Consider the following 25,983-nt stretch of genomic DNA (forward strand, 5'->3'; position numbering starts at 1 on the left):
TTATTAACGATACTAATATCTTAGAGTAATTTTGTTTCATCAACAGCATTTTTTTGTTCACTGCTGGACATAGGCCTCTCCAATAGCACGCCAATGTGATCGATCTTCGGCTACTCGCATTCAGCTCTTGTCTGCCGCCTTGCGTAAATCGTCACTCCACCGTACCCGACAACGTCCTACACTACGTTTTACGCGGTCTCCACTTTCGAACACTAGAATTAGGTTTATCTGTTTCATAAATTAAACAGTTATTTTTGGTGGAAAAAAAACAACATGATCTATTTATAAGCTACCTAAACATAGTTTCTACAGATTATTTATTGGCCACGTTATTTAAGATGAGGAAGATAGATTACGTGGAATATTATTGTATATAACATATGTAAAAACGCAAGGTCTAAAAAAATTAATTACAATTTTTCCGAACAAGCGATCCTCGGGAATTTGCACTAATATTTAAAAAATCTGCCACAAGTAATTTACACCTTTTGGGTTTTTTTAGTTTAGGCTCTGACTGGCTCAAACCGGCTATAATATTAAATTTAAATCAATCGCATTGTACCACAAGCTTTAATATATATCGACCTTCAAGTGTCATAATTAATATACAAGTTCGTAACAGGCTTCAATCAATGATTTTCAATTGAATCTAGGCCAATATTAACGTGTAATTGTGTCGCGTAAACAATTTATGTAATCTAATCTACTACGGAGTAGGCTTGTGTGCTTGAACTGATTGTTTATGTGTGTTAATTAATTAAATGCATTTGAAGAACAACATCAGCAACAGGCTGTAAGTTTCCTGCTACTGGGCTAAGGTCTCCTCTCTCCTTGAATAGAAGGTTTGGAACATATTCCACCACGCTGTTCCAATAAATGAAATCAGACATACGCAGGTTTCCTCACGATGTTTTCCTTCACCGCCGAGCACTAGATGAATTATAAATACAAATTAAGCACATGAATATTCAGTGGTGCTTGCCTGGGTTTGAACCCGTAATCATCGGTTAAGATGCATGCGTTCTAACCACTGGGCCATCTCGGCTCAATTCTTGCTTCCCCGTTGTTATAAGTTGTGGCATAACAAATACTATATAGCGGGAGGAAGCATAATATTATTATAATTATATGTCAAGGTTTTTATAATTTATTAATGGTTGTATCGTGGTTAATGTATTTAAGAATTCGCTTTGTAATAATGTTATTATTGCTTTAAATAACATAAAACCTTTTTTTATATTGGAGCTCATTCCATTGTACTTCTCCAATATCTATTCACAGATTCGATATTAATATTGTATTTATATTAGACAATTTCAATAAAAAAAGTAAATATTAAAATCAATCATATTTATATACTAGCTGTGTCCGCGACCTTGTACGCATTTGAATTTAACAAAAAAAATGTACATAAATGTTATTTTGGTAAAGTTACCATACTTTGAGTAAAAAGGGCTATTTTAATATTACAAACAGACACTCCAATTTTGTTATATGTATAGATAAATATATAATCTATATCATACAACATAAAAACCTATCACGTTTAAGCTAAAATCTTTTCAAATCAACACCACTCAGAAATAGATGATCTAAAACAAAAAAAAACAGCCGGAGAAAAGGCAGCTGACGGCTTGACAAATGACCTGTCATGTTGTTAGGCCCACAGAATATTGACCCTATGCATTTTATTGTTATCAGGTTCAACGACCGGAGGCTTCTATTACAAACGCTTTTGAAGATCAGATGTTCTAAGGGGTTGAATATTTTTGTGAGGTGATGTAGTTATATTTCGTATTTAAATGATTACAAAGATAATACATACAATTTGTTCCTTTATATGTAGGGGGTACTCATTACAAATAATGATCCGTTATCAAAAATAATTTGAACTATTACAAATCTACCTTATACCTTAGTGTTAGGAATAAATATCAGATATAAGTATCATTAATACTGGCCAAGTTAATACAATGTTTTACCAGTCGGAAACAAAGACCTCTAAAAATAACTTGTCATGTTTTCCAACTATGTGCAACTGAAAATCACTTCAAAAAGGGCAGTCAGATAACAGTTTATAAATATAGCATTCAACAATCAATTTAAATCACATAAAAAAAATCTAAAAAACTAAGGCGTCATTCTAAACAAGATTACATATGTCGATGATAAAAATCTTTGAATTAATTATTCGTTGATTTCCATACAGGATATACAACATACGTTTAATTGTATATAATTATTATATGTAAGAATGAGTGCGATGTAATGCTTAGAAAGATACATGTTTTCAGTGGCGGATTTACCAATAGACTAAGTAGGCTGGAGCCTAGGGCGGCAGATTTTGAGAGGCGGCAAACTTTTAATTATATGTATACTCATTACGTCCGTAATCCGTATACTCGTCACTATGGCGGGTTGGAAAAATAATCTGGTAACTAACAGAAATATCACCTAACTTATTATCATACTGGAAAAAAACCGATGTTATGAGGACGATGGAACACAAATCATAAATGTTGCAAAAAAAAGTAGGGGCGGAAGAAATTGAATAGCCTACTAGCCTACTAGCGGCAGATTTGTAAATCCGCCACTGCATGTTTTAGTAGGTGTGTATAAAACTTGACATTAGGATGATAGGACTAATATGAACTAAAGGCTATATTCTTACCATTCCTTACAAAACTAATTAGATACAAGGGATATAAGATGTTCCTTGTGCTAGTAGTTACACTCATTCATCTTTCAAACTGAAACACAACAATACCAAGTACTGCTGTTTGATAGTAGAATATTTGATGAGAGATTGATACCTATTATAACGCGTAAAAAGTTCTACCACGTTGTAAAAAAAACAGATTACGCAAAACCGATGAAGCTTATTGCATTAAAATCCAAAAACTTGTCCTATAAAAAAAGTCATAAATATCTTAAAATAACAATTAAACTTTCGAATAAATCAAAATTTCAGCAGTTATGAGTCGTAAACCGTGCCCTTATGTTAGCTGATCTCGTAAACCCGATCGACAATTTGGGTTAAACGCAGCCATAATTCACAAAGTTAACGAATAAATTACTTAAAATTCAGAAAAGGTGAAGAGGCGTTCGACTTAATTACCACTGGGTTCAGTAGATCGTTTTTTACTACATTTTAGTGTGCTACTTATGTGGGTGACTTTTTAATTTGTTAGGATTATAATTTATGTTACTAAAAAGTATAATATTTAATTTGATATTTTATATAATATTTTATTGATTGTTTAAGAATGCATAATATTGCATATTGAAATTTATAATTTCTTATAATTCTATTCTTATAGCACCTTAGTTCTTTTGGATTAAACATATCAACTATTTTAGGCTATATAAACGCATCAGAATACCGCGCTGTTTTTTTGTTTAGATGAAAATTTTGGCTACATTTAAGAGTCGTGACGTGGCTGTAGTTACAAGACGTAAATATTACCCGATGATTCCGATTCAAACCCAGGGCAAGTAACACTGAATTAATTTACTTAATTCGTGTTTATATTTTGTCGTCATCGAAGGAAAATATCGTAAGATATGGATCTGCCTGATCTGTATATTGTAAATTGATAGTATCTAAATAAAAAGAATAGATGCCACTAAGTTTCTTTCGCCAGTTCTTCTCAGGTCTGATGTATTATATTCCGCACCGGTGGTAGATTTTCTACTATCAATAAGAAAGTGTAAACACTTCATGTTGAATAAAGATCTTTGATTTTGACTTTGTCACGTTTATATCCCGCATTGGAGAAGAATGTTGGAGTGATCTTTCAAACTTATCCTAAAAAGAGAGCGAGGAAGCCTAGCAGTGGGATACTTTATTTTTTTTTAAAGGTCGTAAGACCAATATGATATTTAAAAAAGTGTGTACGATTATAACATTTACACGTTTTCTTACAAATAATCTTTTAGCGTATATACTCGGATGTATTTTTTTTCTAATTAAAATTTATTGCGAATTATCGATAAACGCGAGATAGCTACACTGACGGCTTTCAAATATTTAGAAATTTGTTTATCATGTCAAGGCTTTTGTTTCCCGTGTTCTTTAAATATATACGATTAATTTGTGTGATTAGAATTTATGATTATTTCCTTCGAATTTACTGTATATGATATGCTTAAAAAATGTAATTGAAGTCCTTAATATTTTGCAACGATATAGATCAATTAATTTTATATTTTAGACATAATTTAATTTATTTTATAATTATCACTTGCCTCCGGCTTCCGCTTGCTTGCGACAAACTCACGCGTACTTATTGGTGAAAGGATAAGATTTTAAATTACGCGATAATAATCTAATTATTTTTGTTCGATTATCTCGTTGGCCTATTGGGTAAATAAAAGGCTGTAGACCGAGGTTTTTGGGTGGAATCTCGGTACGAGTAAATAAAAAGACACAATGTTTTTCCTTTCAGAAATTCTTAATAGCCTGAGTCTATTTCTCCAAAAAACCAATCAGACTGAGGAAATAAAGAATATAGCTACTCTTTGAAAAAATCTTGGATTATCGATACGTTACGAGACGTCGTGTCGTGAGTTTGACTGACAAAAACTATGAACACATTATTTTTATTTATATTTCTATTGGTTATATATAATATACGGCACAGTTACATTAGTAAAATTCTATTTGTAGATATATTATATGTTTTCGATATTAAAAAAACTTTTATGGAATACAAGCCAATTTAAGTGAAATCAAGATACGACCATTAGCTTCATTGTATAGTATAACAATGTGCTGAGCGATTTCACGTGATTTAAATTTAGACTGCTTGTGAAGTAACTAGAAAACATCGTGAGTAAACCTGCGTGTGTCCAATTTCAACGAAATTCTGCCACATGTGCATTCAGCCAATCAGCATTTGAACAGTGTGGTGGAATATCTTCCAAACCCTCTCCTTAATGGGAGAGGAGGCCTTAGCCAAGCTGAGGGTAATTTACAGGTAATTTACTTTGTTACTTTCCTTTTCCTTTACTTTGTGAAGTTTTTCATATTTCATAGATTTCAAGGAACCCTAAAAACCAAACTATTAGGGCCCTCGCCTACGGCGACTTTTTGTAGCGATGCAGTCGCGCGTTTCAAAAAAGCGCGACAGCAGCGAATAAATTAATCTCGTTAAGCGATTGACATAACATCGTTGGTGATGTAAGATGACGTACGCCCTTTTCACTAAAGACATCTTAAATAACGAACACAAAACCTCATGGCACAAAAGCGTATGGCGCAAATGCTATAATTATGTAAAAAATACCTTGATTTATTGAATAATGAATGGTGCCATGGATGCATAATGAAACCGACAGTGGCTTGTTCATTGGTTAAAATTATTATTATATACATGTTTTTTTCCTTCGAATGTCAGATCAATCATTAAGGAAAGTGAGAAATCAGTGTTAAACAACGAGTGAGCCTTTATAATATTTTTTAAATCGTAGAGATTTTTCTCATGGTCATATCATTAGCTTGATTTACCCGCAACGACGCCAAATCCTATATTACATGAGGTACCACTGTGGAAGTCTAGGCCTGACGATAAGTGCTCTAAGCTGTATCAGACGTAAGTAATTTAAGAAGTATATTCCTCATAGCACCAACCATTGGCGTTGAGATATTATATCCCTTGCCGGTACTAATATGTATAACAATACTAAATTTTGTTCTTTATCGATCAAAAAGTCGATTTTGAGATGTAAGATCACTTAATTTATCGTGTGAGTGTGAGTAAAAAGTGTTTATCTGAAACGAAATGTCAGACATATTATAATACTTCACGTGAAAATGTATTCTTATTTCTTTATATCTACAGTACAATTTTATAACTTTGCCAATTAATAAATTTAAATGTCATGATAAAAATCGTTAATAAATATAACATACCCAATGTTACTCGATAACACATTATAAAGATGATAAAAGTATTAAAATAAGATGATATTCAAACAGGATAAAATATATGTTAATAAACGTGCCTAAGTATACAGGTATGATTATATAATTGGCGTAGATATTACTAATGAGTCCATTTTCAGTTATTCTCAGAAGGAACAAAATATAGAACAGGAGGTAAATTTTGATTTAATTTATTTATTTGATAATGAATATTTATATATAATTTTAAATAATAACATTGTCCCATTTAAATAATTTATAATATTTTTACTGAGAAAACTGACTACCCAACCTTACACAGGTCAACACAGGTCACAATAATATGTATTATATAAAAATGACCCAACATCACATGCATTACTCTGATCCCCATGTAAGCTAAAGCACTTGTGTTATGCAAAATCAGAAGTAACGACGGCACCACAAACACCCAGACCCAAGACAACATAGAAAACTAATGATAATCTACATCGACTCAGCCGGGAATCGAAGCCACTCGGGGTGGAACATGAAAACCGGCGTACACACCACTCGACCACGGAGATCGTCAAAGGTTGACTGTAAAATAAGGAATAAGCCCCAGAGTTACACAAAGTCCAACCACCAATTAAGATTACTTTATTTTTAAAATATTAATTAAAATTAAAATTATCATTAATTAACATATCAGTAACAAGACAGCGATTCTCAAACTGTGTTAAACTACGCATATCGTAGTGATCATATTATGTGTGTGCAAATACAGTAAGTGTACTTTCTATTTCTTTTCTCCCATGACACGATTGGAAAAAGCTAAGACGCACGACGTCGTGCTAACTTCCAAACAATGAAGATTTTTTTTGTCAAATTTTGTTTTTAACTTTATTCGTCCAAGTCTAGGTTTGATCCTAGGAGCTCGGGATCAATGACCTCATAGGCCCCCTAAGGAGGTGGTAGTTAAAAAAATACATTTTATTTAAGAAACAGTTATATTGAAAAATGTTCGTGTGAAATATAAAAGTCCTGTCCTTACACATGCGTTTACAAATTGGCCAAAAATATATTAATTTCAAAATTTATTTTATTGAAACAGAACTTACCATAAACACGACATTTTATTAGCCCATTTATTGCAGTTAACAGTCAATAACACGCTTCGACCCAATCATAATGACGCGAAATGACAGTTCACGCGATCTTTACCGTCAAAACGTAGTTTCGACAATTTAACGAAGTATAAAAACGAAACTCGTTCATAACATATGGCTGTATATCTTTAAATAAAGTGTTCTTCTAGATTAATCGATATATTGTGAGTGTCAATAATTCGATATTTATTGCGTTGATAAAAAAAAAAATTTGGCGCCCTAAAATCAGTCATGCTTGACAGCTGTTTGAGCTGTATGTTTGACATTGACATAAAAAAATCGCATAATTAAACATGTGTGTAATTCGCCAATACGTATTTAACTAAAATAACCCTTATAGTTACAGTGACAAAGTCGATAATGACTTATAATGAGCTTCATTTTATTACGTTTAAGATTCGAGTCGCAGTTTGCTAATCGATTTGTAGGCTATCCATACTTATTATGGATGAAATCGTATCGCTTATTAAAAATGTAAAATTTAACTTTCCAAATTTGCAAGTACATTGATTACCGATATTTTTAATGATATATCAATGTAAAGTAGATACATGTATGATAACGAATGCTAAGTCTGCGGTTTGACACATTTCATAAATTTTAATTACGAACAAATTATAAAAATCTTTACATCTACTTAATATTACTATATCTTACCGTTGAGCGCTAGAAAAATAATGATTCTATTAATTAGATATATTTATGCTGTCCACTAAATAACAATACTGTGATCTCTTACAGTCTAAATATTCTTGAATATCAAACACATAAGATTACAAAACATTAATTATAAGTAGTATTACAAAAAAATGGTATTCATTATTGAGTTAGTAAGTTGATCAGTCCTGCATCTGAAGACTTCACTCTCAGGCAGAAGTCCCATTGTATTACGTTAAAAGGTCTAAGTTTGTACAAATACCTATTTTCAGATTGGGTATCATCAGAAAAACGTTATATTTTATTCATACAAAGTATTAATCGAACTCCAGAACTTATCACAAAATAGTATCATTTACTTCCGTTTCTCATCAAATATGAATGTTCTAATAAAAAGTTATTTTTTCATGTTACTTTGAAACAAGATAAGTTTATTCACATGAGCTCATTCATAGCTAATTTGATAAACAGATCTGATCTCTGCTGTGATTAGACCTTATTGACGCCAATTATGAAACATCATCTGTGATATAACACCCAATTAGGACCCATTCAGTGCGGCAGGAGATACGTCACATTCAGCAGTCTTATTGTCTTATTACAAAGAAATTTCGAGATCCAAATGAGGTAGTCGCATTTAAGATAATCTCGGAGATAATAAAAGATGCAAGCGTCTGTTGTGAAATGTTTTAGAGTATCGCAGTCTTAAAGATACCCATTTTTCTGTCCCTTTTCTGAGCGTATAAGTGATATGAATCATCGTTTTGCGCAACACGAATGGCGTTTCTTAAGATTTATTATTTCAAATCGTCCTTGTTTCTTTCATTTTTTTATGTAATGAAATGGTCCAGCTAGGACATGTAAATAAACGAAGATGACGCGTTGAGCTAAGTTTCGTGTGCAAAATTTGTTTTATTAAATCCTCTAAAAATATATATTTAGCAAACATTCAGATACATGAAACGTATATGCAAACCTCACTAGCTGGTAAGATAATCTCTAAAATTGGCCTCTAGAGAACAGATCTGAAACTTATATTTAAACATCATCTAGATAAATTCAATCAATCATTAGTACTCACTCACCCTTCAAACCGGAACACAACTGTGTATTGTTGTTTAGCGGTAGAATATCTGATTGAGTGGGTGGTACCTACCCAGGCGGGCTGGCACAAAGTCCTACTACCAAGTGCTTTGCTGTATATTGTTACTTTTCATTTTAGTTGCTCCTCAGATAAATCGAGAATTTATAGAATAGCTAAGATTGACAGAGTAGTTGATAAATGGTAAGTCGATCAATTGTTTTTACATTTTCTTTTATTACTGGTCATCATTTCTCCTATATATTTGCTCTGCAAGGTATATTGTCCACTATATTCCCTACCGTATTCAATAAATATTATCTGATTAGATTGGCTCACTCAGTGTGGCATAAAGCAAAACAGAGAATTGATTTGTTCAATATTAATGAGTGGGTGGTAACCAAACGCGCCTGAACAAATTATATTAGAATATTTCAATATTATTTTAAAGAAGTTTGTTTTCAATAAACATATCAAAATATAATTCGAGTTTATTCCAATAATAACAGGAAAAAGGCCAACTAAACAACATTTGATAGCAAATTGAAGCGATGTCATTGGTCGAGAGCTTGATATAATATTCCCAATGGTTTTGACGACACTGTCACAGAATTTTGTGAGTAAAATTAAAAAGGACATATTAAATGCAATATTGTTGCATTATAAATAACGATATATTGGTCATAAACTCTTTTTATTTTACGATATAGCTGTGCTATTAGTAAATCGCATGTTTTTTTGCTACTTTAATTGGAATAGGCTACAGATTGATATATAGTGTCAATAATTGATAATTATTGCATGATAAGAAACTTTGGCGCCCTAAAATTAGTCAAGCTTTAATTCAGTCTAAGTCAAAATAGTAGAACTATACTTGTCTGTATATATGTCCTCTTATACATGCATATTTAAAATATACCTTATCTGATCGTGATAAGGTTTATGTAATTTGACAACTAAAACCGACAGGAAGAACAGTTTGTACATTAGACACGATTTAACAATAAAACTATACCAATTTTAATAACAATTCATAGAACCTTTACTTTTTAATTACTGCATCCCAATTTTATCAATTCAAGATATTTTTTTATTAACGACCAGTGACATATTGTTTAATGAACGTAAATTAATTATCTCATTATTTATTTTAAAAATATATTATTATATTATATTCGGACCATATTTATAAAACTCAATTCAATTGGTAGTAGGCTTAATAAAATTTAAATTCGATATAAATCTACTTATGTGTTACTACTGGTTAAATAATTTACTCAAATTGAGAATTTTAAATAGTTAGTTTTAAATTAAATAAAAAATTAAATAATTAGCACCATTTAGTTTTAGTTTATATTTTTGTGGTAATATATTTTAAGAGAGTTAATTGTTTCCGCAAATCAGATAGATAAAATCTATTTATAATTAATTAATATCTTGTACTGATGAAAGAGTCTATATTTTCTGATTCTCGCAAATGTTATTGTGTTAGGAAATAATAAGGAATCTGAGAATTGTATATAGGAAAAGTTTAGTTGATCAAAAGGTCTAGATGTTTCCGGATGAACGCCCAGATAACCATTATTTGTATGTTAGAGAATATAGCTATCATAAACAAACATACACGTGAGTCGAAAAAACTTTGCGTCTCTATAACGTTGAGTTGTGACAATTTTTTATGTCTTTTATATAGTTTTGTTTGCGTAAAATGAACCAAATTAACTTTAATATTGAGTATTGAAATTTATCGACTCTCAATATTTTTCAAAAGATCAGAGCAATATATAAAGCCTTATTCAAGGAGAACAGGAAAAAAATACCCACTTTTTTTAATTTAACGACACACGATAAATGATACAAAAATTGATATATGACTTCTGGCAGAACCTTTAAAAGTATCAAAATTACAAAACGCGGTATATTAAGTTAAATAATATTTATAAACATTAATCAATCTTTCATCAGTCCACCTTAAAAGTCACAGACAAGTCATAACACCTTTTATGATACGGAAAGGAGGTCAAAGGTCTGAGAAATGATTTAAGGTGTACCGTGTAATGGAATTAAATAATATACGTAGATAAGATTATAAATAATAAATCATGATTTTTTTTAAGTGATTATCCTACGGTGGCATAATTATTATAATTGCCATCGTTTCTCGGTAACGGAGGCTTGTTTAACAGAATTCCGAGTTTATCGACGTCTTTAAATCTAGAGGCGTGCCTTACGATGACTTGTTTTAAGACAATGAAGAAATATTTTAACGTCTTTATAAATAAACTATACGCAACTTCTTTTGATAAACTTAAATACCAAGATGAGTGTACTTGCTAGCAGTAATACTTTGTGTTGTTGTATTGTTGTGTTTGTCAGGTTAGGAGGATGAGTGAGCCAGTGTAACTATAGGCACCAAAGACAAAATAACTTCGATCACAAAGTTAGTGTTGCATTGGAGATATAAGGAATGATTAGAATTTCTTACGGTGACTATGTCTTTGGGGAGAGGTGACATTTACTCGTCGTACAACTAATTAAAAAAAACGAAAAATGTATAATGTATGTCACCGTAAAACTGTAAATACTATTAAATCATAACCTATCTAGGCGGAGTAACTTATAATTTATTAGTAATGCCCAATTTTTCAGAAAATTGTATATATAGTCAATTATACAAAATAAACGAAATGTTATAAACTGTCTTAATTTTATAAGTTTTTTGCAAGCCGAGTCACCGTTCACAATCTTTCGGTAGTTTGCTATCTCGTAAGATAGATTATAATCTAACGGTATAAACTAAACAGTGAGGTAATTAATCATCATTGTCATCCTTCCCTTATCCCAATTATATTTGGGATCGGCGCAGCATGTCTTATTCCACACTTCTGTTTGACGTCATCTCATAAGTAACATTCTTTTCAGCCATAACGTCTTTCCCTCGATACATCCATTGTCGTATGTGATAATATTAAACAACAACAACAACAAAAGCCCGTAAATTCCCACTGCTGGGCTAAAGGCCTCCTCTCCCTTTGAGGAGAAGGAACATATTCTACCACGCTGTTCCAAGGCGGGTTGGTGGAATACACAGGTGGCAGAATTTCTATGAAATTTGTCACATGCAGGCTTCCTCGCGATGTTTTCCTCCACCGCTGAGCACGAGATGAATTATAAAGACAAATTAAGCACATGAATCAGCGGTGCTTGCCTGGGTTTGAACCCGCAATTATCGGTTAAGATGCACGCGTTCTAACCACAAGGCCATCTCGACTCATGTTCAAATAAAAAAATACAATTATTTATTTTCTGTCGTTCACTACCATATCACTAAACTGAATTTGATGAAATTTCGTATAAAGCAAATTTGAACTCCAAAGAAGAACATGGGCTACTTTTTAAATACCACTTTGCCTAACACATGTTATCAATCAATCAATCCACTAAAACGCGAGCGAAGCCGGGGGCAACAACTGGTATATAGCATTTATTTTTATTTGCAATCATTAAACGATATAAACGATAGCGTCATGTACTGAATATTGATTTAGCTCGAAGCATTTTTGAATTAGAATTTAACACAAGTTTTATCATAACATAATCATACGACCTTCAAATGTTACCTCTTTTTACAGTTAAACTGCATATAAGTTTAAAAAAAAAACATGTAAGCCGATGAATAATGTTATTACTGCAATTCTTTTTGATGTTGTAACATTGTGAAGTGCAAGAAAGACCAGTAATAAATCACAAGATAACTGTAATTTTTGTCAAATTACAGGTTTTTATTTTGATGCGATTTTTCTTAATTTGCATTTTAACATGCATTTAACAAGTAGCCGTTTTACTTACAATAAAGCAATTTTATATTTCGTTTTCAATGTTGATATATAAATAATAATTTTAAGATAACTTGTAACTCGAAATTTAACACTGGGTCATCCTGATTAATGATAATAAAACGAAATTTACCCCTATGTATACTACATTATTTATTTGGAAAACCTACTTGACATTTTGTAAGTTACACATTTAATGAATGATAGCTATATTTATGAAACACATTCATAGCTTGGATACAAGTTTAAATTAAGGACCTTATAATGTATTGTTATACAAATTAGTTTCTAGACCATTGATGAAAGTAGGCGAGGAATATTAACAAATATATTATTATCAGTAAAATCATATAGCTGATAGTTGACATATATCTAACAAGCGATGGTCACGTTGCCAATCGCGTGTTAATGTACATAATTGCATGTATGTAACATAAAATGAATTTGCTTTAAATAATTTATTAGAAATACTTAATGAGGTCGAAATCAAGGGCATTAACTCGTTTTTAGTTTATTTACGACGAAAAGACAAACGAACTTCGAACTGTAGATGTCGGTTTTACAATTATATAAACGTTTTAAAATTTGTAAGTATCTGAAACAGCAATATTTAGTATCGTAGTGACCCAGGGGAGGATGAGTGAGCCAAGGTGATATACACACAGGGATGAAAGGGATCGTTGAACTTTCTCACAGTGCTAATGTGATGCTGAGCTAAGGGCGGTGTTGATCCATTTGCTGACTACTACTACATTATGGAAAAAGTGAATACAGGATCACTTTCAGTAAATCTCAGCAATTTGATTACTGTGTCTGCTTTGATAATATTCCCTGGAACATGTAATGGTTTTTAAAAGGCAGATAATAAATATATAATTAATTGTATAATGCCTAGAGCTTGATACGTATTTGAAACAGCGAAGAGAAGGTCGAACTGAACGATCAAACTACAGCAAAAATTGTTTTTTTTTTTTTTTAAATATTAACGTTTCTAGGTTAAATGAGAATAAAACTTATAGGCGAATTTGAGAGTAGTTTTTTTTCTTCAAGCTTGTAGTACTCCTAGACGTATATAGACATAATATCACCTTTCATGTATCCGTAACTGAGACTTTTGAGATATGAGAAGCCCACGCGTGGACATGAAATTTGAGATGAATATATAAATGTATCGTGTTTGTAACTGGGTTTTAGAAGGTATTGGGAGGAGGAGGCTCTTTGCTCATGGGATCGTTACACCATGTCCAGTCTTTGTAAAATCAACGCTGATTAATTAGAAATTATTATTAACTATTATCATACAGCAATATCTAAACTAAATTGAATTTGTTTGATCCAATCTGTACGTGAATATAATCCTTGCCATATGAATATTAACGAGATACACCAATAAAAATGTTATCAGCTTATCGTTTCGTTATTAATGACATATAATTCCGTGTAATTTATTTTTATTTATTTTTCGTCACATAATATATTATACATTATGTATAAAAGTAGATTATCTAAATTAGCATATTGATATTAATTATAATTAGTACTTCGATACTTGATTGGAAAACCAGTTACAACGTGATACAGTTATTGAACCGATCATTTCATAAATGTAATTGACTTATAAGTGCTTAATAATCGAAAGGTTAAGAAATTATTTCGTTTTAATAATTAAATCGCAGTTTTTCAAAAATCAACTGATTTTATTTAAATGTATTACGTGAGTAATTAAAGCATGTAAGCATGTATGTAAGCATGTAAGTTAGCTTTTAATCAATACACATAATAAATTTGGTGTGTCTGTTTGTAATATTAAAATAAACGCTATTTACTACATGAGTTTATATAAATGTATACACGTTACATATACCAATATACCAAAATAATTTTTTTTATAATTTTTTTCTGTCTGTCTGTTTTCTTATTCCAGTTAATCCCTGGGACGGCTGAACCAATTTTGACGGGGCTTCCACTGGCAGATAGCTGATGTAATAAGAATAACTTTGGCTACTTTTAGTTTAGAATATAAGAAAGGTCACGCTGCAATGTCAAAATGCTGTCAATACAAGTCAAAGTCTGCTGTGCGCACAAAGTCGCGGGCAGAGCTAGTAAAATAAAATATCAATGGAACTTTTACTTATTAGCATGTTTTTTATCTTTAATATTGTTAAGGAATTTCAAATAATCCTAATCTTCACTCATAATATTAAGATATTTTAAATTAGGGTTTAAATAGCTCATATGTATATCTATAAAACAATTGAAGTTTCCATCATTCGACTCTAGTGATACAAATAAACAATTCTAATATCATTAAAATAAATCTCGATTGCTTAAAACAATAACGATTAGAGTAAGGCTGGAATTAAACAAGCTCTTTTAACACGGAGCACGTCACAGAATGTTATCCGCTTACAATTGTTCTCTAATTTCATTAGATATTACTTCACAATTAATAAATCTTATAATAAGATAAATCGAAGGTCGGAAATACAATGAAGTAAGAGATTACAATCAGATGATAGAAATGAAAAGTGTTTAAAGACGCGTATACATAATACTTTATTAGGGAGCTTTGTCTGGGTACATGCCTCTAAGTCATCATATATTATAACGAGCAATACATAATATACATATATCTGATTGATATAACATCTTAGTTAACAAGGTTGAGGTATGGAAGCAAAATATATAATAATATCAATTATAACTTATCAGTACGTCATTTCATCGGAATTGAAATAATCTCTAATTATATTTTAATGTATTAGTTTACAGAATTTATATTATGATGTTCTTTTTATATATTTTGAAAGTTAAACTATACAATTCTTAAAGAATAATCTCCACCTCGACGGTTAAATTAAAGAAATAAATATTAAGGTAAGTGTAAAGTGTCTTCAAGTCAACGTTATGACTTGCATATTTCCTACTCTGCAATATACGGGCGGGCTTGGTTACAAAATTCAACGGACGCTTGTCTATTAGAGATTAAATTGTAAATATTACAAATTAGCTTTTTGTTTTTATAATTAATTTCATGCTTAGCAGCTCGTTAAGTAATTATGGTGAGGAAACCTGCATGAAATAATCTCAAAGCATTCTTTAGAGGAAAGTTATGGCTCAGAAATAGGGCTCGATGTTATTGTTGTTAGTATTATTGCATTTCGGTTTGAAGGGTGAGTAAGCGAGTGTGACAGGCACAAAGGGCATAGCAACTTAGGTGGTAGCATATTGGCCATCAGGAATATTTAAAACCAGTTGTTGCCCATGGCTTCGCTTGCGTTTTAAGAGGTTGATTGTCATTTAGTAAAGTAAAAGTAAAGTAACAGCCTGTACATTTCCCACTGCTGAGATAAGGCCTCCTCTTCCATTAAGGAGAGGATTTGGAACATATTCCACCACGCTGTTCCAATGCGGGTTGGTAGAATGCACATGTGGCAGAATTTCGATGAAATTAGAAACATGCAGGTTTCCTCACGATGTTTTCCTTCACCGCCGAGCACGAGATGAATGATAAACACAAATTAAGCACATATATATAGTGGTGCTTGCCTGGGTTTGAACCCGCAATCATCGGTTATGATGCACGCATTCTAACCACTGGGCCATCTCAGCTTCAGTATTTTATATATTTATATTATAATGATTGTCATTTGTCAAGCTAAAATGTACCCTATGTCCTTTCTTAGAGTTCAAATCTGCTTGATACCAAATTTCGTCCAATTCGGTTTAGTGGTTTGGCAGTGAAAGAACGATAGATAGGCAGAGTTTCACATTTATAATATTAGTATAGATTTATAAAAGCGTCAACATCTATGCACAGTGGTGACTACTTACCATCAAATGGCCTGATGATTATTATGCCAAGTCAACAATATTTATATCATAAAAATAAAAAGTGCCATATTTTTTTTTTGTTTTAGATCGGCGAATGGGCATATAGACCACCTGGGTCAGCATCTCCCATAGACAATGAAGCTGTAAGAAATATTAACTATTCCTAACATCGTCAATGTGCCACCAACCTTGGGAACTAAGATGTTATGTCCCTTGTGCCTGTAGTTACACTGGCTCACTCACCCTTCAAACCGGAACACAACAATACTGAGTACTCTTATTTGACGGTGGAATAACTGATGAGTGTGTGGTACCTACTATATTTTGTCTCGTTACATTTTAATATAAGAGATTACGATTTATCCGATGCTTCTCAAACGTGTAATCTTTTGTGATAACTCTCCGAACAATAGGATCCATATATATGGACTATCGGCAGATTTAGAAAGCGATTCTGATGAATTATTTAAAAACTCCCAACCTCACAGAACTATAAACCTTTTCTTTTTACAGAAGCATTATTTATCGATTGCCAAAACTATACCGCAAACCATTTCTAAAATACTCAGACCAAATAATACTAGTGCCTTTTTTAATTTGTATATATCAATAATGTCCTATAACTGAAATTGTATTTTATTGGATATGTTCTGAACGCGATTTTTCCATTCCCAAGATCAACAAAAAACCATTAATTTCCTCTATTTCATAAGTGACTTTGACCATTCAATATTTTTTAAAAGGATTGAAATGAGGTCTTATCTACACAAATAAAATTTAAGAAACAACAAATTTAATTAATACAGAAAAGCAACATGATAACAGAAATCAGCTAAAAAGTATATAAGCGCGACCTCTAAAATTTCATTCAAAATAGATTCGGATGTGATGTCACAAGTACGAAGGCTATTTGTTATCAGAAGAAATTATCGAGTACACACCGGTTATAGACTGGGGCGCTTATTTTTTGCAGCATATAAAAAGATTGAACTAGATTTACAAATCAGCAGTTGACCAGCAGACGTTACCAGCAAAATGCAACAAATTGTGAGTTAATTTAAAAATAAAAAATATATAAAATAAATTCATATTAATTTTCATCAAATGTTAGCTTAAAAAGAATTCGCCAAAAATAAAGAAAAAGAAATTATACTAAGAGAGTTAAATATTCTAAAACCAATGATTTCAGATTACATAAGTGAATCAGATTTTTTCAATATCATTATTTATTTTCAGATTATCTTCAGCGCCATCTTGGCAGTCACCCTCGCCGCTCCAGGCTACTTAGGATACAACTCCTATGTACCTCTTGGTAAGTCGACTCTCACAACAAGCAGCCACTCTATCGACCATGGAAGCACCCACGTGCTACACACGCCTGTGTTGGCGACCCATGAAGTGGAATACCACGTGCCATCAGGAAAGACAACAGTCACGAAGAGCAACCAAGTTGTGAACCACGGCAGCACCGCAGTGATCCACACCCCCGTGGTCCATGCTCCAGTGGTCCACGCCCCAGTGGTCCATGCTCCAGTGTTCCACGCTCCAACTTACTACACGTCTTACTCCTCTCCGCTCGTCTCGTACAAAACCGGCGACTCCGCTGTAACTCACCAAAGCTCAACTGTGCACGAAACTGTCCCAGTTGTAAACTCAGTACCGCTGTACGCCTCATACCATTGATTTGTTTTATGAATAAATGTTTCCGTTACTAAACTAAATTTTTATTCGCCTCCTGTTTTGCTTTTAAAATGTAAAATACCATAGTATATAATATATAGTAACATATTGATTATTCTTTTAAGTCCCATCTTCCCAAATAATGAGCGGGAAAATCTGGAATATTATGTTTAATTAGCTTTATAATTAATTAAATACTGTAACGCCTTCTAAGTGTGTTTTATGAGCCTACTTCTACCGGTACGAATAAAAATTACCTATTTAAGTTAAACTGATTTTGGTTTGATTTTGATGGTCTGATTTTAGGAAAAATAATTTCCTATTATGTGTATTACTTTCCGATCTTTGGAAGGAATTATAAATTTATAGTCATTGTTATACTTCATGAGAGTTATTTTTTTAAAGTATTAAATATTGATGACAACTTTATACAAGTAAAATAGCCGAGTAGTTAGAATGCGAAAAACTTGACCGAAGATCACAAAGTCAAACCCGAGTAACAACGAGAACATATCGCAATAAAACCATGTCCATTACTGCTTAATTACATTATCAACTATTTTATTTAAGAGATGAGGGAGCAGTGTACAGCTGTGCACTATTTATTGCGAATTAGTAATAACAGGATAACACCATTTTTTATAAACTAACGCTTGTTTGTATTTTTTATTGATTGAATTATATTTCTGACTGAATGTATCATTTTATTGAAATTTTAATCCAAGATATATTTGAAAGATCAGAAGATTATTCTAAAATAAATATTGTAAATTTTCCTCAAAAAATCAATCGAAGAAATGTCCAAAAAACGTCTGACTTGAATACTTATGAAATATAATAATTTATGTAATAGCATTATCACGTCTGAAAATATAAATGTAATAATTGCAAACGTAATCCTGTATTTCTTAACAATACCACGCAATAATCGCAAATACTTAAACAATAGGAAATGCTTATTTTATACAATAGACTCTTGAATACATAGAATTTTGCATAACACCATAATGGCCATAACAGAACCTTACCGGCTTATTGATTGTAGGGGTAGAAGCATACTTATAAATATAGTAGCTCCCTGTCCCGGTTTCATACGGAGTACAAAGAGGATATATATATACCTTTATATTAAAGGCTTTTAGTTGACTTTCCTCTGCTATAACATTCCTCTTGAGTCACTCTGTTTATTGATGAAAGTCACATTAAATTCCTTTGCATAGCTTAAAGATCTAAGCGTACGTACAGCGGGAAGCGATATGATTGTAACAACGTAGTAATGTCTCAGATGCCTTATTGCTTTGATACAAGACAAAAACCTTTCGATATTTTAAAGTTCTTTCTCCAAGCGGTCTACCAGACCTATTAGACTTTACGTTTTTGGATGAACACTAAAAAGTACTAATTTTTTTATCTAGGATATCTAGGATACAATATTTTTTCAGTTTTAATTGATATCAGTACGACCATTCCCAAAATAGCTCTAATATCACCGTTGTAGAGGAGAGGTCAACGTCGTAATATCTTAAATGAGCTTAGTTTTTCCTTGGATTCATTTAGTGATTCTTTGATTAAAATCTTCAACATGAATCTTGATCGTGTAATTGTTAATTTAATATTTTTACCATTTTCTATTGCGAAAATGTGTTAATTTGTTTTAATACTTTTTTTAACCAAATAATGATAGCCACATAGATTTCAAAATCTTTATCTAACAAATGGCGTATACCCATTTTGTTTTTTTATGTCGACTATACTTGATGATAATGAAATTAATGACATTAATGTTACCTATAAAAGAAATATTTTTTACAATCCTATAATATTGTATCTGCGTTATTCTATGGGAGTAATAAAAAATATGATTTGGCAACAAAACAATTTATTAATAAAATTTTATCAATGGTGGTAGGCGTACAGCGGTAATGAGTTCACAACCGGGACAGTTTCGTGTACAGTTGAGCTTAACTCACGCTGTAACTCACCAAAGCTCAACTGTGCACGAAACCGTCCCGGTTGTGAACTCATTACCGCTGTACGCTGCATACCATTGATTTTGTTTTATGAGTAAATTATTACGTATCCTATTTTACATTTTTTTTCCTAATAATTGTATTCACAAACAATATGACGTCATTAAAAATACACCCCTATACTATTCTTTTCAAATAAGGTGTTTAACCGGCTTAAAAAAATAAACATTTTACCCACTGTAATCGATAAAGCGCTTCGTTTAATTTTCTTTTCATAATTTCATTATCAAAGTGGCTGAATTATTAGCAACTCTCAGAGAAATATATGAAACTCTTATCTTTTTATAATAATAAACGACCTGTATTCAATCTCCAATTCATAAAAAAGCATAAAAAATATAGGTAATGTTCCTTCAGCTGATATTATTATACAGCGCTTCAAGCGCACTTTTTTTTATTACATACGTTCATTTTTCAAATATTATTATGACATAAATACTTTTTTAATTACCTAATATGATGTGGGTTGCCAGGACGTTATGAGAATATATTTAATATTGTTCGGCCTTTTTTATGTTACCGTAACTCTGTTCGCGGAGATACCAATTAAACAGTTAGGTATCCTTGTGTATAAGTTTTAAACGGATTAGTTATTCATTACTTTGTGGATTTATTGACTGGACTAATAAAGACACAAATTAAATGTATGTTAGTTACAATATTATTAAAAAACTTGTATTAAGTACACAGGTGATATCTATGGAATGTAGATAGAATATATACCAGCTATAATTCATAATTTTATATTCATATTTCTGCATGTTATGTGAACAATAAGAATTTAATTTAGAATATATATTGACATCAGTATGTTTAGACGTAACTTTGGATGCGAAAAAAAACGTAGCACAGATTTTTTTATGTGATAATAAATAAGAAAAGACAATCAATTAATTGTAAAATTACTCAAGATTGAATTCTTGAAATTTTATTTTATTTCAGTACCATATTTATGTGTACTTGTAATTAAATTTCAATATAGTTCCAATTGAGTAAATTTGGGTCCCAGCCATCCATGGGATACGTAAGAGTCGGCCAAAAGAATTTTGCTGAACATGCTAAATTTTTGTACATTAAAAATATCAGCATTGCAATAACTGTTACTTAATACAAATTCTATGTCGCCGGTTATTGATAGTGCTGCTTAAAACACTCCCGAAAGTGTTTAGATTTATAGGACAGACATTTCGTGAATTCATATACCAAAAATAAATCAAAACTAACAGTCTGCAAATGTTTCACTGCTAAACTAAAGCCTTCTATCCTATTGCAAAAGTGTTTATTCGAAATATACAAAAATTTCTTTACGATGTTTTCATAACACTTATAAAGTCTAATTATTATACTTACTTAGTTGTACTCGTCAATAGTAGGGATTTGATAATTAGTAGAACACTACTAATTATCAACAAAACATTGTTTCCGTTTAAGGGGGTTCAAAGCCACTATAACTGCAAACAAAAGGTACTATAGAACGCAAGATCCATAGTACATTCGTGAATTATAAATTATGTAATTTTTATTCGATAACTAATCTTTAGGTGATTAATTTGCCTGCTCATATTATAGAAAAAATATATGGAAGATCACTTTTAAATCTCATAACAACAATCCTAACTCCTGAACTATATTCAAATAAATTTAGGCAATTAATAGTTACTTTATAAAGCATGACACGTCATACTTGTAATTACATAAAGGTATCTGTTTGAAATCAAAATATACTTTATTCAAGTAGGCTTTCACAATAATTTTGAACCGATACCTAAAAAACTATTTTAATTGAAGCTACCACAGTTCGGAATGTAGATTCTATCGAGACATACAGGCAAGGAACACAAACTTTTTTTTTTAAATAAATGAACACATTACCTAAAATATTAATGTGACCTCTAAAATATTAATCTATGTTTATTATGTGGCGTAATAGACACGAGGGCGATTTCATACCGAAATAAATTGTCAAGTACACAGAAATCGTGGGCTCGGGACTAGGGCGGCTATTTCAACATTTCATATAAAAGAGCACGCTGGGCCTTACAATTTATCAGTTGAGTACAAGACCTTACCCAGAAAAATGCAACAAATCGTAAGTCATTGATCCAAAAGTAATAACAATAACGCTATTTTAATTATCTGAGTAACGCTAAATTTACAAAATTGATTAATAGAAAAAAAATAAGTTATTTCCTGCATAAAAGTATATTTTTTTTAGAAAAAAGCTTTCTAGAATATTAAAAATATGAAATTATTAATTTATTTCACTATTTTATATAGATCATCTTCAGCGCCATCTTGGCAGTCACCCTCGCCGCTCCAGGCTACTTAGGATACAACTCGTATGTACCTCTTGGCAAGTCGACTCTCACAACAAGCAGCCACTCTATCGACCATGGTAGCACCCACGTGCTACACACGCCTGTGTTGGCGACCCATGAAGTGGAATACCACGTGCCATCAGGAAAGACAACGGTCACAAAGAGCAACCAAGTTGTGAACCACGGCAGCACCGCAGTGATCCACACGCCCGTGGTCCATGTCCCAGAGGTCCACGCCCCAGTATTCCACGCTCCAACTTACTACACGTCTTACTCCTCTCCGCTCGTCTCGTACAAGACCGGCGACTCCGCTGTAACTCACCAAAGCTCAACTGTACACGAAACTGTCCCGGTTGTGCACTCATTACCGCTGTACGCTTACCACCATTGATATTATTTTATAAATAAACTGTTTTGTTATTGAAAATATATTTCTTATTTTTTAATTGAATTCATTTGTTTTTAATTTATACATATAAAACAACAAGTGCTGACTGACTGATACATCATCGCCGAGCCAAAAGTATTAAAGTTAAAGGCTTGAAATTTAGCAAATATGATCAATTTGTTGAGTAGACATCGACAAAGAAAGGAATTTTGGAAGTTCTACCTCAAAGGAGGTGAAATAAGAGTTAAACCTTTGTATGGAAATCCGTCATTTGTGAAGTTAGAAACATGAAATTTTGGGATACTGATTAAAAAGAGAAGCCTCCTTATATATGTCCTTCCTTGGAGTTGAAGTTTGCTTTTTTTGTTTACATCGAGTTTCATCAAATTCAGTTCATGGGTTTGGTCGTGAAACACAGACAGAATTACTTTCTCATTCATTACTGTAAATTTTCCACTGCTGGGCTAATGGCCTACTCTCCCACTAAGGAGAGGGTTTGGAACATATTCCACCACGCTGTTCCAATGCGGGTTGGTGGAATACACATGTGGCAGAATTTCGATGAAATTAGACACATGCAGGTTTCTTCACGGTGTTTTCCTTCACCAGATGAATTATAAACACAAATTAAGCACATATATATAGTGGTGCTTGCCTTAGTTTGAACCCGAAATGATCGGTTAAGATGCACGCGTTCTAACCACTGGGCCATCTCAGCTCTCAGTATAGATTGAGATACAACGTACCATTCTTTTTTGTTTAGGTATTTATACATTTGATTTTATAATTAAAATATTATTCTCAATTAGTAAATGTGAAAGATAAAAATTATCAGATACTATTATTAATATTATTACATAATATAGATGTCACATGTTATTAATTATAAATTGGCATGTAGAACACGACTTTGAAGATTTAGTTTTTTACGGTAAACCTGTTCGACTTGTTTTTGTACAAAATATAAGACAAATGTCCACTCTAACAAGGTACTTAACGATGCTTATTGTTTTATCAGCTTATTAAATTAAATCACTACGAATTGAGCTCTATTTTGAAATAGACCAGCTATTGTCTTATTTATTGAGATACGGCAAAGATTTACTAATAATAAATAATACGAGAGCTTCACTACATATTATAAAACAAAGTCGCTTTCTTTGTCTCTATATCACTCTGTATACTTAAATCTTTAAAACTACGCAACGCATTTTTATGCGTTTTTTTTAATAGATAGAATAAGTCGAGAAGAAGGTCGCTGGTCCTTAATGAAATGCTAATTAAAATTAACCATCCCTTAATAAATACAGTTGAATCAAGAATGATTATGATGCCTTGTATGTGGCAAATTTGTGGTTAACTAAGTAAATACTTTATGTTATTTTGTATAGGCAAGTATGTGCTAAATGTATCCTACCGAAGTTGTTTGTTTAGACTATGTAATATTAACGCGATTATGCAAATAGGCCTAAGACATGAGTAACAAGGTCATCTATTTCGTCGAAATAATATAAATTAATTGCTATTACTTTTGGACTACAATTATGGAAATTGTAAAATTTACGTATATACTATAACGTATATACATACATAGTTTAATTCACAGTTTAAAAAACTAATATGGACTACCCTAATCAATCAAAATGAACTTGATTCAAGTTGGCTTTTCAAGCACTTTTGAATTTCGAACGTCATTTAACAACTATATTAAGTGAAGCTACAACCGGCTTGCCGTAAAGATTCCACTAAGAGGATCAGACAAGAAACTCAGTAGTTACTCTTGTAGTCGATTTACGATTATATAATGTAGTTATAATTATTGCTATATTTGGAGTCGGTGTCAGCCAACCCTATACTATATCTATCAAAAAACAATACGAGAATACTTTAAGAAATATGTTTCTTACAAATTACCTTTTATACGATATTATACTGAGTCAATCAAGAGGCTCGTATCGCTTCTTTCTTTTGATTGTTGAGGCGTGTGCACGTGGCAGATACCGGCTCCAAATATAACAATAACTATAACTACGTTATATAATCGTAAATCGACTTTTAAGTAGTCTAATATTTTTCAATTCATTTTAGCTAGGAGGACTCTCAAAAATATGTTAAATATGCAATTATTTTTATTACTTTTTAGTGCATTTTTATTTGTTTTAAAATAGTGTTTTGTTTGAAGTCGGTTTTTCTTTTTGTTAAAATTTTATTTATAAAATATTTACAAGAAAGAAGATCCTATTGGTTCACTGATGTAAGTGATTACACTCACCCAAAGATTCCTGGCACTAGAAAAAATATAAAATATCCTTCATACTATCTTTACAAATATTATATATGGCACAATAACGCTGTTTGTCGATCTGAAGGAAATACTTTTCATACTTCTGCATCTGAATACCAATTCATAAAACGCAAATGATATCGCGCACGTCAACTAGCAATCAAAAAACGAAAGTTAAAAAACGTATATTTTGCCACAAGCTGAGATGGCCCAGTGGTTAGAACGCGTGCATCTTAACCGATGATTGCGGGTTAAAACCCAGGCAAACACCACTATATATATGTGCTTAATTTGTGTTTATAATTCATCTCGTGCTCGGCGATAAAGGAAAACATCGTGAGGAAACCTGCATGTGTCTAATTTCATCGAAATTCTGCCACATGTGCATTCCACCGACCCGCATTGGAACAGCGTGGTGGAATATGTGCCAAACCTTCTCCTCAAAGGGAGAGGAGGCCTTTAGCCCAGCAGTGGGAATTTACAGGTGGTTGTTGTTGTTGTTGTTGTTGTTTTGAATAAATCTTTTCATCACTTTTAAAAGAACATTACTAATTAGTATAAAGAACAATAATCTATTTTAAATCTTATGCAAAATCACGCAAAGCATGTTTGCAATGATTACAATAATGTAAGAAAGCTTTCGTCTACAAAACCTAATCATAGATTTGACCTCAAAAATTATACATATTCGGATGTGATGAAATATGAACGAAGGCTATTCCTTATCACGAGAATTCTCCAAGGTCGATCTAGTTGCAAACTGGGGAGTATATTTTTAAAGAGAATATATAAAGATCGAGTTTGCTCTAGAAGCTATCAGTA

The 25,983-nt window shown here is 32.0% G+C and overlaps 2 protein-coding genes across 2 annotated transcripts in view; one reads left to right on the top strand and one right to left on the bottom strand.

Annotated features, from left to right (window-relative positions):
• Positions 1-25,983, bottom strand: part of LOC124535235 (neuropeptide SIFamide receptor-like) — a 161,229-nt gene that overhangs the window by 6,055 nt on the left and 129,191 nt on the right. The window lies entirely within an intron of this gene.
• Positions 17,431-18,207, top strand: LOC124535239. Its single transcript, XM_047111370.1, has 2 exons — positions 17,431-17,508; positions 17,698-18,207. The coding sequence occupies exons 1-2, from the start codon at positions 17,497-17,499 to the stop codon at positions 18,142-18,144; spliced, it is 459 nt and encodes a 152-aa protein (XP_046967326.1). The 5' UTR covers positions 17,431-17,496; the 3' UTR covers positions 18,145-18,207.

Source organism: Vanessa cardui, chromosome 14 (genome assembly GCF_905220365.1).
Source record: "Vanessa cardui chromosome 14, ilVanCard2.1, whole genome shotgun sequence".
Classification (NCBI taxonomy): domain Eukaryota; kingdom Metazoa; phylum Arthropoda; class Insecta; order Lepidoptera; family Nymphalidae; genus Vanessa; species Vanessa cardui.